Source organism: Echinops telfairi, unplaced genomic scaffold (genome assembly GCF_000313985.2).
Source record: "Echinops telfairi isolate 266 unplaced genomic scaffold, ASM31398v2 ScPeMD7_7417;HRSCAF=8455, whole genome shotgun sequence".
NCBI lineage: Eukaryota > Metazoa > Chordata > Mammalia > Afrosoricida > Tenrecidae > Echinops > Echinops telfairi.
In genome coordinates this window covers 8341561-8353744 of record NW_022111317.1, presented here as the reverse complement: position 1 = coordinate 8353744, position 12184 = coordinate 8341561, and the positions used below count along the sequence as shown (strand labels likewise).

Below are 12184 nucleotides of genomic sequence, written 5' to 3'. Positions count from 1 at the left end.
AGAGGCCCAGAGGGGCTCAGCAGCAGAATTAGCAACAACAGGCCCAGAAAAATCCCAGTGGCACAGCCAATACAGCACAGTGAATTGGCATACACAGATCCTTTTATACTCCAACATGTAGAACTTGTGGCAGTTACTTAATCTACTGTCAACTTGGTGAAGGGGTGGAGTCTAGACTGTCAATCAGGTCGCAGCTTGATGACCTCATTTGGAGGCACGATGGAGATAAATAACTCACAGGAGGCCAGACACATTCTCTCTGCTACACATTCTTGTTGACAAGCTACATGGAACTGATAGAGCCAGAGCCCTGGAGCTGGAGGAGCCACATGGAGACCCACCCCAGTACTGAGATGATTCCACTGCCACTGGATCCACAAGATTTTTCACCCATTGGCCTTTAACCTTCCTGCATTTGGCATCATTGCCTGTGTTGCATGAATCTGAAGAGGAATTTATAGATTGATTTCAGACGTATGGGCTAATATTGGACTTATAGACTTGATCTGGACTAGGCTGGGATGTTTTCTTAATATACAGTTCCTCTTTTATATAAAGTTCTTTCTTATAAAAAAAAAAGATTCTGTGGTCAAAATGTTGAACAAGGCAGGAAGCACCTAGAACATGGAAAGAACATACAATGTTTCATGCCAAAAAGAACTGCTTGGCATTCAACCATTTCCACAAGTAGCCTCTATGAACAAGGGCCCATGATATTGAAAGAAGTCCAAGGTGCCCTGAATTCAGGCAGTTGGAAGAAATAATAATAAAGCTCCAGGAACTGGCTGAATGTCCACTGAAATGTTTCAACAACCTGATGCAACACTGGAAGCATTCACTTGCCGATGCCAAGAAATTTGGAAGACAGCTACTTAGCCACCCACTAGAAGAGACCCATACTTGTGCCCACTGTAAAGAAAGATAATCCAACAGGATCTGAAAATCATTGAGTGATACCATATCACATGAACGTGAAATTTTGCTAAAGATCATTGAAAAATGGTCACAGGAGTGCATCTACAAGGAGCTGCCAGAAATTCAAGCTGGGTTCAGAGGAGGATGTGATATGAGGGATATCATTACTGAAATCAGATGAATCTTGGCTAACAAGGGAGAATACAAGAAAGATGTTTACATGGTAGTTATATAATCCGTTTGAGAGGATTACGAATGAGGGGATGGAGTCTAGCCTGTCAATCCTTGTATCACCAAAGAGGCCTCTGTATGGGCATGGCCTTCCCGAGAATTCCGGAAATTCCTATATTTCTTCTTTGGAGGTAGGAGGCACACTCTCTACCAACTCCCTTGGAGACTCTCCTGACAAGACTCAAAACTCACTCCCTGAGAGATGCTTTATTGATAAGACACATGGCACCACACTGATAGACCCCATGCCCTGGGAACTGGAGGAGCCACGCTGCCAGCGCTGAGATGCTTCTACCCGCCTCTGGATCCACAAGACTTTGCACCCACTGGCCTGTGATCTTCCTGCATTTGGTGTCATTGCATGTGTTTCGTGAATCTGAAGACTTTATAGATTGGTATCAGACATAGGGGTTAATCTCAGAGTTATGGGCTCAATCTGGACTGGGCTGGGGTGTTTTCTCAATGGTCAATTGCTCTTGTCTAGAAACCTCTTTCTTATACACATGAGTGTCTATGCATCTGTTTCTCTAATCTACCCGGACCCGCACAGTTTACTTGTCCTTTATTGAGTAATCAAGTGCATTCGAATGTGTGGATCATCACTACGGAGAACGTTTCAAAGAATGGGAATTCCAGAGCACCATGCTCGTGCAAAACCTGTATATAGATGAAGAGGCAGTTGTTCCAGAACAAGAGGACAGTGAGTGGTCTAAAATCAGGAAAGATGTGCATCAGGGTTCTATCCTCTCACCATACTTATTCAATTTATGTGTTGAGCAAAAGATCTGGCAAGCTGGGCTATAAGAAGAAGAACGTATCATCCGGATAGGAAGGCTTATTGACAGTTTCTAGTGTGCAAATGGCACAGCCTTGCTTACTGAAAGCAAAGAGAACTTGAAGCACTTCCTGGTGAAGATCAAAGAGTACAGCCTTCGGTATGGATTGTCACTCAGTGTAAAGAAAACAGCCCTTCATAAGCCAGATGAGCCAATAAACAACACGGTCAAGATTCCGCTGGTCAAGGGTTTGATTTTCTGTGGATCTACAACGAACATTCATGGCAGCAGCAGTCAAGAAAGCAAGTGACATTTTTCTTTGGGAACATCTGCTACAAATCTAATGACAAGAGCAAAGGTGCCATTTTGAGAACGAAGGTGCGCCTGGACCGAGCCTTGTCGTTTCCAGTCACCTAATGTGCATGTGTGAGGGGGACAACGCAGAAGACTGTACGAGAGTTGGTGCACTTGAATTGTGTTGGTGGAGACTATCGACTGTGGCATGGATTGCTAGGCAGACAAACCTTGGAAAAAGTACAGCAAGGATGGCGAGAATTCATCGCACGTGCCACATGTGTGCTATCATCCATGTGATCTCACATGCGTGTTATCAGGAGGGACCAGTCCCTGCAGAAGCGCATCATGCATGGTAGAGGGTCGGGGGAAAAGAGAAATGGACCCTCAGAGTCCATTGACGCAGTGTTTGTGAGAATGGGCTCAGACATAGCGAGGCTGGCATAGGTCCGGCAGTGTTTTGTTCTATGGTAAATAGGCCTCTGTGAGTCCAACCGACTCGGTGACAGTTAACCACAGCCGAGTGGTTTTTCAGTATGAATCTCTTTGAATACATTCGGAACAGGGTCTTCTCTAGTATTTCATTATGTATACATAATTTATCATAGTCTTGGTCTTGACATTTTACCAGTTCACATGAAGGGTAGTGGACTTACCTTCGAGTTCCTTTATCCTTCCATTTATATTGGTCTTAAGTATTTCCGCTCCTCTGTATTCAGAGAGGAATCCTGGTGGTGCCATGGTTACAAGTTGGGCTGAGTGTTAGTCTGGATAGACTAGAGAAACAAATCTAAGAACTCATATGTGTGTAAGAGAGAGCTTTCTATTAACGAGTAATTGCGTCTTGAGAAAGCATCCCAGTCCAGTCCAGTCCAGACCATCTGTCCAATACTGGTCCATCAATTCCTCTTTAGACTGACGCAGCACATGCAAGGATGCCAAATGCAGCAAGATCACAGGCCACTGGGAGGAAAGTCTTGTAGATCCAGTGGCGGTGGAAGCATCTCAGGGCTGGCTGTTCCAGCTCCAGGGCTCTGGCTGCATCAGTGTGTCTCCATGTGGCTTATGAAGCAAAGAGAGCATGTGTCTGGCCTCCAGTGAGTCATTTTTCTCCACTGCACTTCCAAATAAGGTCATTAAGCTGCAACCTGATTGACAGGCTAAACTCCACCCCTTCACTCAAACTGACAGGAGATGATGTAAGTGCCATAGCAGCTAATCCTAAAGTCAGCGATTCAAAACGGAGCTTTCTACTCAGGTAGAGTTAGAGTCTCAGAAACTCACAGAGGTAGTTCTACCCTGACCTATAAGGTCATTGGGGGTCAGAATTGGCTCATTGGAAGTGAGAGAAAGGAGACTTCAGGAACCACATAAGGCAGCGTCATAATTTTGGCCTTAACTATCAAACATATTTAGAAAATGAGAGAGAAAGAAAGCCTTGTCTTTGCCCATATTTTCACTTTTTCTTTGTTCTTTCAAAGAGCCCTGGTGGCTCAGTGGTTAAGTGATTGGCTGCTAACCAAAATACCAGTGTTTCAAACCCTCCAGCCCTTCGGTGGGAGAAATACGTGGTGGCCTGCTTCCATAAAGATGTACAGTCTTGGAAACCTGGGGGGCGGTTCCACTGTGTCCTGTTGGACTGCCAGTGAGTCAGAATTGTCTCAGGTGTGAAGTTTCAGGTTTGGGTGGTCTGTCTTCCTTCCTGATGTTCCAAGATTTCTTCTTTAACCATTTCTTGTTCTTTTCTCTCTTTTTTGGCTCAACAACTTCCTTCAGCCGTTCTGTTAGGGTAACCTGTTGGCTCTAAATCCTCTGTTTCTCTTCAACTGAAAAGTGTCGTGATTTCTCCTTCATTCCTAAAAGATATCTTCCCTGGTGTATAGAGCTGGGGCTTGATCCCGTCACTGACCCACGGCCCTGCGGGGACAGCACCAGAGACACAGTGTGGGAACTGCACCCGATCTGATCCCGCCACACTGAGGCAAAGCACTGGGGGAGTGCAGCGGAACAGCAAGTTCCCCAGGGAATGCTGAAGGTGGACTTTGGGGCCAGGGCGTGGTGCCCCAACAGACTGGACTGGAAAACACTCTCTAAAGGCCAGCGATCCTTGAACTAACTACAATCTTTTCTTTCTTGTTGTGTTTTAATTTGTTCTTTGTCCAAAAAAAATGGGGGCTTGATCAGAGACATTTTCACTTTGTGTAGAATTGGGGATTGATGAGAGACTTTTCCACTCTAGATAGAATTTGGGGTGGATGGAAAGATATTTTCACCCTAGATAGAATTTGGGATTGATTCGTTCTTTTCTGTCAGCACTCAGAAAAATGTGATGCTGCTTCCTCCTTCGGGCCCCTTGGGTTTCCGGTGAGACACCCATGACCGTGATCATTGGTTTTTCCTCTATCGGGCGTGGGTGCTTACCCCTTGGCTGCTTTTACGATTTTGTTTGTCTTTAGCGTTTAGCAAGCAGTTTGACGATGCTGTATCTTGGTATGAATTTCTTTGGATTTAATTCCATGTGGGGTTCACTCAGGTTCTGGAATCTGTAGTTTGTGTCTTTTGACAAAATTGCCTCATTTCGCGCCATGATATCTTCTCAGAGTTTTCAGGCTCTCCCGCTTTCCCCTCTCCTCCTGGGACGCTGATGACCTGAAGGTTGGCTCTTTGCTGTGGTCCCACCGGCTCCAGAGCCACGCCACCCCCTCTGTGCCCCCCCCATCTGTGTTCTCTGGAAGTCACTACCTCTTTCCTCTGTTTCCTGCCATTGAGCCCACCAAGTGCTTTCATTTCCATTATTATATTTTTCAGTTATAAATTTCCCACTTGGATTGTCTTTTTCTTTTATTAATCTTCTATTTCTTTTTTTTTTTAATCAATTTATTGGGGCTCATACAATTCATCACAATACATAGATCAATTGTATAAAACACATCTATACATTTGTTGCCCTCATTATTCCCAAAATTCGCTTGCCTCTTGGGTTCCCGGAATCAGCTCATTTTCCTTTTTTTCCCCCTCCCCTATTAATCTTCTATTTCTTTGCTGTGCCTTTCTTTTCTCTCCCCCCCCTCCCATTTGCTGCCAGCTCCCCGCTCGTTGAAGCATTTCTGTGAGGGCTATATTTAAACTCGTGGCTGCTCATTCCAAAGTCTGGGCTCATCTCAGTGCTGGCATCCGCTGGTTTTCTTAGCATACTGATGAGGGATTTCCTTTCTTTCTTTCTTTTTTTTTTCTTTTTGCTTTGTGGTGGGCATTTGGGGCTATATGTTATACAATCTTCTACTTTAGAAACCTTCTCTGACCCTGTGCCGCTGGGAGAAGGCAGGTTGCCAGCCCGATTCCTGTGGATGTGGAAGTCCAGATTTCCCCGCCAACCTTCACTGATGCCCTGACAGAGGGAGGGCCACCTCAGGACTGCTTTGCTGGAGTGGGAGTCTGGGTCCCCACAAGGGCTCCGTTTTGTTCGTTGGTTTTTCATCTCCCAAAGTTCTGTTTGGTCCTTTTTCGATCGTCCATATTTCTCCTTCATATGTTCATGTTTCCCCCATGTTCTAGATCAGGGGAGGCGGCACACTTTTGAGATGGAAGCGCCAATCCTATCCCTCACCACCGTTTAAAAATTATTCAAGAGCCAGGAATACATTTTTAACACACAAATGGAATCACCATGAGCTCAGTAATAGCCTTTAACTGAAACTGTGATCGTTTTATTTTCATTTTCAATTTTACTGCAGGGTCACATGGCTGTCCTGAAAGAGCGGCCGCCGCACACAGCTCCCCAGCCAGTTGGTGGCGCCTGTTCTAGATCATATGCCACCCAGTTACAGCAGCCACCTCACTGCCCTTGTGTGAGAACACCATCATGTGTGTCCCTTCTGGGTTCTTGTTTTGTTGTTTTCTCCTTATGGGTTGTATTTTCCTGTTTCTTTACACGCCTGGTAGTGCCTTACTAGGTGCCAGACATTGTGAATTTTACCTTGTCAATGTCAAAATGCCGAATGGCTTTGGTATGCCTTTAAATATGCATAAGCTTTGTCCTGAGAAGCAGTTAACTTTCTGGAAACGCACTCAGTCCTTTTGAAGGTTCACCTTTTAGCATTGGTTCTATGGGACTGGAGTCTAGCCCTGATTCCCCCCCAGCTACCATCCTCGTTGAAAGACCCTTCTGAGTATTCCACCTGATGCCCCATGTAATATAAGGTGTTGCCCCCCTGGCCTACGTGAACATGAAGTGTTCCTGGCCCTGTAGAAATTGCAGAGATTGTTTCACCAATTTCTGGTGGAGCTATTCTTTTTTTATATATATATAAACTAATTTAAAAAACAAATCTTTCTTAAATTCTCAGTCTGACAGACTTTTTTCAGGTTGAATTGTATCATTTAACCCTGAGATAACTATTTCTATAAAAATGGGTTTATTTGGCAGCTACATCAGAAAGGAGCCCTGGTGACATAGGGAGTTACATATTGAGCTGCTAGCTGTAAGGTCAGCAGTTCGAACCCAGGAGCTGCTCTGAGAGAGAATGATGAGGCTTTCTTCCCCTGTAAAGATGTGCAGCCGTGGAAACCCACAGGGGCTGTTCTACTCTGTCCACAGAGTCGCTAAGAGTTAGAAGTGATTCAATGAATTGCGGAGTTTGTTTTCTAAAGCATCAGGGCATGGTGGAGAATATGTGAGCTGCTCTGGCAGAAGGAAATAGATAGGTCATTAATCTACAGCCTTGGATTGGAGTCTCAACTCTACCTGATAGACTTTTGATCTTGGGAACGCTGCCCTTTTGGTTTCCACGCCTATTAAATTGGGATATAATTGGATCAACTAACACTCGTCACGTGCCTCCCCAGACCAGGCACTGTTCTCAGTGTTTAATGGGCATTGTCCCATTTTACAAATACGGAAGCCATTACAAAGAGGCTTTAAAGCACAGCTAACCTAGAAAGCACTGGGTAGGCAAAGTTGGTGGAAGGTGCCAGTGGCCGACGGAGCGGCGTGTGCCAGTGCTCACTGCCATTGCCTCGCTTCCAACTCGTGGCAACCCCACTGGGCAGAGTCGACCTGCTCCTGGGGGGTTCCGAGCCTTTACATCTGTGAGAAGTAGACAGCCTGGGCTCTCTCCCGAGGAGCAGCTGGTGGGTTCCAACCGCTGACCTTGTGGTTACCAGGTCACTGTATAATCCACTACACCACCTGGGCAGAGAATAATGAGAGGCCACCCAAGAAACCTAGTTATCAGGAGACTGTGACCTCAGAGAGGAGAAGAAACGGGAAAAATGGGCCCCGAGCCCAGATCAGGAAGGACGTCAGATTTTACAGTTTGTAGGCCAAAGGGTGAGAGGTCAGATCGATGTCAAGGCAAATGGTCATAGGGCGACGATTCAGAAATGCTCTGGCAACAGCGTGGAGGATGAATTAGGGGGTGAGGGGCAAGTTAGAGGCGACTCTGAGGCCATTTTCCAAGGCTTAATTCTCCCTTTTCAACTTCCTTCGGCTTTAGGTTGTGGATCGGTCTTGAACATAAACGGGGACATTGAGATGGACGCTAGTATCATGGACGGGAGAGATCTGTCCACGGGAGCAGTGTCCGCAGTCCGCTGCATAGCCAACCCCATTAAACTCGCACGCCTGGTTATGGAAAAGGTAGGTCCTGACTCAAGAATCCTTTTCCTAAGGAATTGCTTCTGTTATTATCCAGAGACTCAAAAGAGGACTGAGGGGAGGTACTTAAAAGCCACTGTGCTCCTAAGAATGCACAGAAGAGTAGAACATGTGAAGCTTCTCAGACATACTAAAAAGTCGAATCTATTCACACTGACACTTGACTGCTCATTCCTTGGTCTTCCCATGTTTTCTTTAGCCTTCTTTCAGCACATCGCATCGATCCAGGACAAAGGACTTGAACAGACTGACCGGCTCATGTTGTTGTTAGGTGCCCTGGAGTGGATTTTGACTCCTGGTGGCCCTGCGGACAACAGTACTTAACCCTCTGTGCTCCTGCACCATCCTCATCCTCACTGCTGTGTTACCATGGTTGCAGCCACCGTGTCAGTCCATCTCATCGAGGTCCTTCCTCTTTGTCACTGACCCTCTGCTTGACCCAGCATGGGGTGTCCTTCTCCAGGGACAGGAGCGTCTTCTGTGGACGTGTCCAAAGTCCGCGTGGCACAGCCTTACCACCCTCTCTTCTAAGAAGCGTTCCGGCTCTGCTTCCAAGAGAGACTTGTTCATTTCTCTGGCCTCTCACGGCGTAGTCAATCTTCTTCACCAACACCAGAACTCAAAGACGTCAATTCCTCAGTCTTTCGTAGCCATGTGTCAGCTTTGACATGTCTATGAGGCAACCGAAAAGACCATGACTTGGGCCAGGCGCACCTAAGTCCCTCAAAGGGGCTGCTTTAATAGCATGCCTTAAAGAAAAGTGGGTTGAGTCTTCCAAACTGAAGAGCACACGTCAGTCACATCCCTCCTAATATCCCATCTTTTTTCTGATTCTAAAATACGGGAACTCAGAGAGTCCAGACTCTTGGGGTTCTTTTTGCGGCATTCAGAAAAGTAAGCCAATGGGATCGTCCACTTCAAATCCTTGCTCATAATTAGAACAATTCGAACGAGGGAGGGAAGGTTTGGCCCGGTTTGATGTGGTGGTTCCACGTGGTAACCGTTGTGGTGCTTCTTTCTGGCTCAGACACCTCACTGCTTTCTGACTGACCGAGGGGCGGAGAAATTTGCAGCATCCATGGGGGTCCCACAGATTCCTGGAGAGCAGCTGGTCACCGAGAGAAGCCGGAAGCACCTGGAAAAGGAGAAGCGTGAGAAAGGGGCTCAGAAAGCGGACTGTAAAAAGTAAGTATCGGCTCACGCTCACGCTTCTTGTGTGTGTGGGGGTGGGGGGGTGGGGGGTGTCTCCCAAACATAAAAGGAAAATACCTGTGTACACATATCAAAGTCAAAGGTCGTTTGCACCAAATAGATCCATCTAAAACGTGGGGGGAAAACTCGATTGATTCTTCAGTTTAGCTCATCAATTACTCCTGTGACTAATGATTCAAATTCAACAAACCAGAGTTCCTTTTCAAATCTGATCCAGTGTTCAATGGACAGGCCATCTGGATGCTTCCTAGTCAGTGTTAGGTAGGCGACCCGACAGTCCTCTATGGTCTTAACTGCCTTGTGAGCTGCTTGTCCAAATCCTCTTTCATAGTACAGAGAACTCAAATAGCTTTTTTAACGCCTAGCATCCATCTGTTCTGAAATTAGGTTTTCTGTGTTGAAAATAGCCTGTTGTTATAGTGCAGTTCAGTCAGTTAACTTTTTGTCTTAGATATCTAGGGCTGTTAGAACGAATATCAGAACGAGTAGGCGTTTAACTCGTAGGTGTTTGCGCTCACACTTTTGAAAGCCCGAAGTCTAAATTCAAGACACTAGCTCTTGGGGGAAGGCTTACTTCCTCCGTCAGCCCTAAGGGAAGGTCCTTGTCTTTTTTCAACAGCTGTGGGCCTGGTGTTCCTTGGACATGCTAGTGTATCTTAACATCCATCTTGCCCGGGGTCTAGCAGGTTCTCAGCGTAGGGTCTCAGCCAAGACCAAAGGACGGTTCTACTCCCGGCTCTTCTTGGTTGTACTAAGGTCCCTCCTCCTCTGTGCATTGCTGTCACCTTTTATCTCTTGAGTGACAGAAGGCGGTCCAGGACATACCCAGGAAAGCATCAGATCGGGGCTATGATCTGAGGTGGGGCGTTGAATCCCATCTTAATTGTCGTACAACTGAATGGCAGGTCACATGCGATTACATCATGGGGGAAGGGGGGCAGTGAGAGGGGCGAAAACTGCCAAATTATATCATTGCACAACTGCCAGACCGCTGAGAATTATGCCCCAGCCACGTTGGCACATATTCTTAGGGGACACAATTCAGCCCATGACACTCTGCTTACTTTTTATTGTAGAACTATTCAGCCACCTGGGGACACTTTTAAAAATCCTCCTGCTTGGGCCCCATCCCTTAAAAATGTAATGTAAAAAAGGTGGGGTTTTTTGTTTTTAGTTGAATGTAATGGCTCTGAGATGGTGCCGTGTAGAGAACGAAGCATGGCCCTAGCAGCCATAGTCTGTGTTCTCTCCCAGCAAATGACGGGGTGGGACTGTGTGACCGAGGGGCTTGTGGCCCACCAAGGGGCTTAGCTAGCTTGCTAATAAAACGACAGCCTGGTGGGGTGGGGTCATATAAATAAGGTATCTAGAACTCTGAGGAGGGGATTGGTCAGTGTGGTGAGCACCTTCAAGCCGAGACGTATGGCAGAGCTGAATGCCTTTGAGCACTTCTTGGAGCCAAAGAACTTTGTGACATTCACCTGAGCCAGGGAGAAATGGAGCTGAACCGAGAGATCCACAGGGCAAAGGACCAGAGAGAGGCCTGCTTGTGGGCACCGTTGAGAGGATGCTGTCCTGATGGAAGAACGGTATCCAGAGTCATTCCTGATCCTGAATGCAAGCTGCTGCTTCCATAACAAAGCCCACAATCACTAGTGTTGTCTGTGGATTCTGCGTGGCCATCACCACCAGGTGTGCTGAGCCCAGCAGAGAAGTGACAGAGTGCCTCGGGAGGCCCAGCTGGTGTCTGCATGGGTCAAAAGTTGGAAACAAGAGGTGTGTCTGACTTCCCCGCTTCATAGCAACCAGCCTTGAGGGGAAGCTAAGTGGGGTTTGTCTCTCTCTGAGACGGTCAGGCACCTCCACCACCCGCTTTCTCACAAGTGACCTGGCCAGGCAGGTCCATTATGCAAAAGCCTCACAGGTAAGTCTGATGTATATACAGCCCAGTGTGAGAATCTGCCATACGAGGTTGGCCACTTTGTGATTCCCTCAGGGGGAATTGTATTGCTAGCCCGCAGTTGAGGCCAGGGGGCTGCTCTCGCAACAGGTGGCATGAGCACATGTCAGGGTGCTTCCCCTAAGTTCTGCAGTAGCGCATCCCCACCACCCAGCCCCGCTCTTAGACATCAGCATCAGGGACACCTTTAGAAGGACCCCGTATCGCAAACAGAACAAGGGCCATGTGGCAGAGCATGTGAGCACCACCCCCTTCAGCCCCCCCGCGCTCAGCAGCATCATCCAAGAAGCCCTTCTGTGCAGCTCTTGCTCAATAACCCTCTGGAAGCCACCTGACTGCAGTGCCTTGTGGGTCTGTACCACCGCTGACGTCAGAATGGACGCTGCCCTGGACCGTGTGGAAGATTGGAGCAGCAGGAGGACTTTAGTTAAAGAAAGAGATGGATCCTTGAGTTTGTGAGATAGGTTCATGTTTCCTCTGAGTGGTGCCCACTGTCCGTTTTCTGGCGCCTTTATACATGAGGGAGAAAGGCTAGGCTTTCTGCTCCCGTGAAGAGTTACAATTTTGGAAACCCACTGGGGCAGTTCAACTCTGTCCTGAAGGGTCGTGATGAGTCAGAATCGGCTCAGTGGCAGTGAGGTCGATTTGGGTTTGCACACTGAAATCGTGGTTCTGGAAGGATTTGTGAATTGGTGCCACATTTATAAAGTTGGAAGGACAGGCTGAGGAACCTGCAGCCATGAATTAAATGATCCCCTTTATTCTTAAAGGAGCCCTGGGGGTACAGTGGTTTAAGCTTTGGGCTGCTAACCATGAGGTTGGCTGTTCAAGGCCAACAGTAGCAGAACCCCGAAGGAGCAGTTCAGCTCTGCCCTACAGAGTCACGATGACTCAGGGTCAACTCGGTGGCAGTGGGTTTTGGAGTTTTGCTTGTAAATTTGCAAATACACCAAACAAGACCAGCAATGTTCAGTAGGAACGTAATGAGGGCCACCTATGCACTTTAGATTCTGCTAGTCGCCACATTTAAAAAACGTAAAAAAACAAAACTGCTGACTTGAATAATGTATTTGACCTAGCCCAATAATGGTTTAGACACACCACATCTCAGTGTCATAAAATAAGAAAGCACTTGTGAGA

General features: G+C 47.0%; 1 protein-coding gene across 1 annotated transcript in view; it reads left to right on the top strand.

Annotated features, from left to right (window-relative positions):
- Positions 1-12184, top strand: part of ASRGL1 (asparaginase and isoaspartyl peptidase 1) — a 33503-nt gene that overhangs the window by 5785 nt on the left and 15534 nt on the right. Inside the window, exons 3-4 of the mRNA XM_004713611.2 lie at positions 7712-7854; positions 8900-9057. Of these exons, the coding sequence (XP_004713668.1) occupies positions 7712-7854; positions 8900-9057 (301 nt within the window). The remainder of the gene's footprint in view (positions 1-7711; positions 7855-8899; positions 9058-12184) is intronic.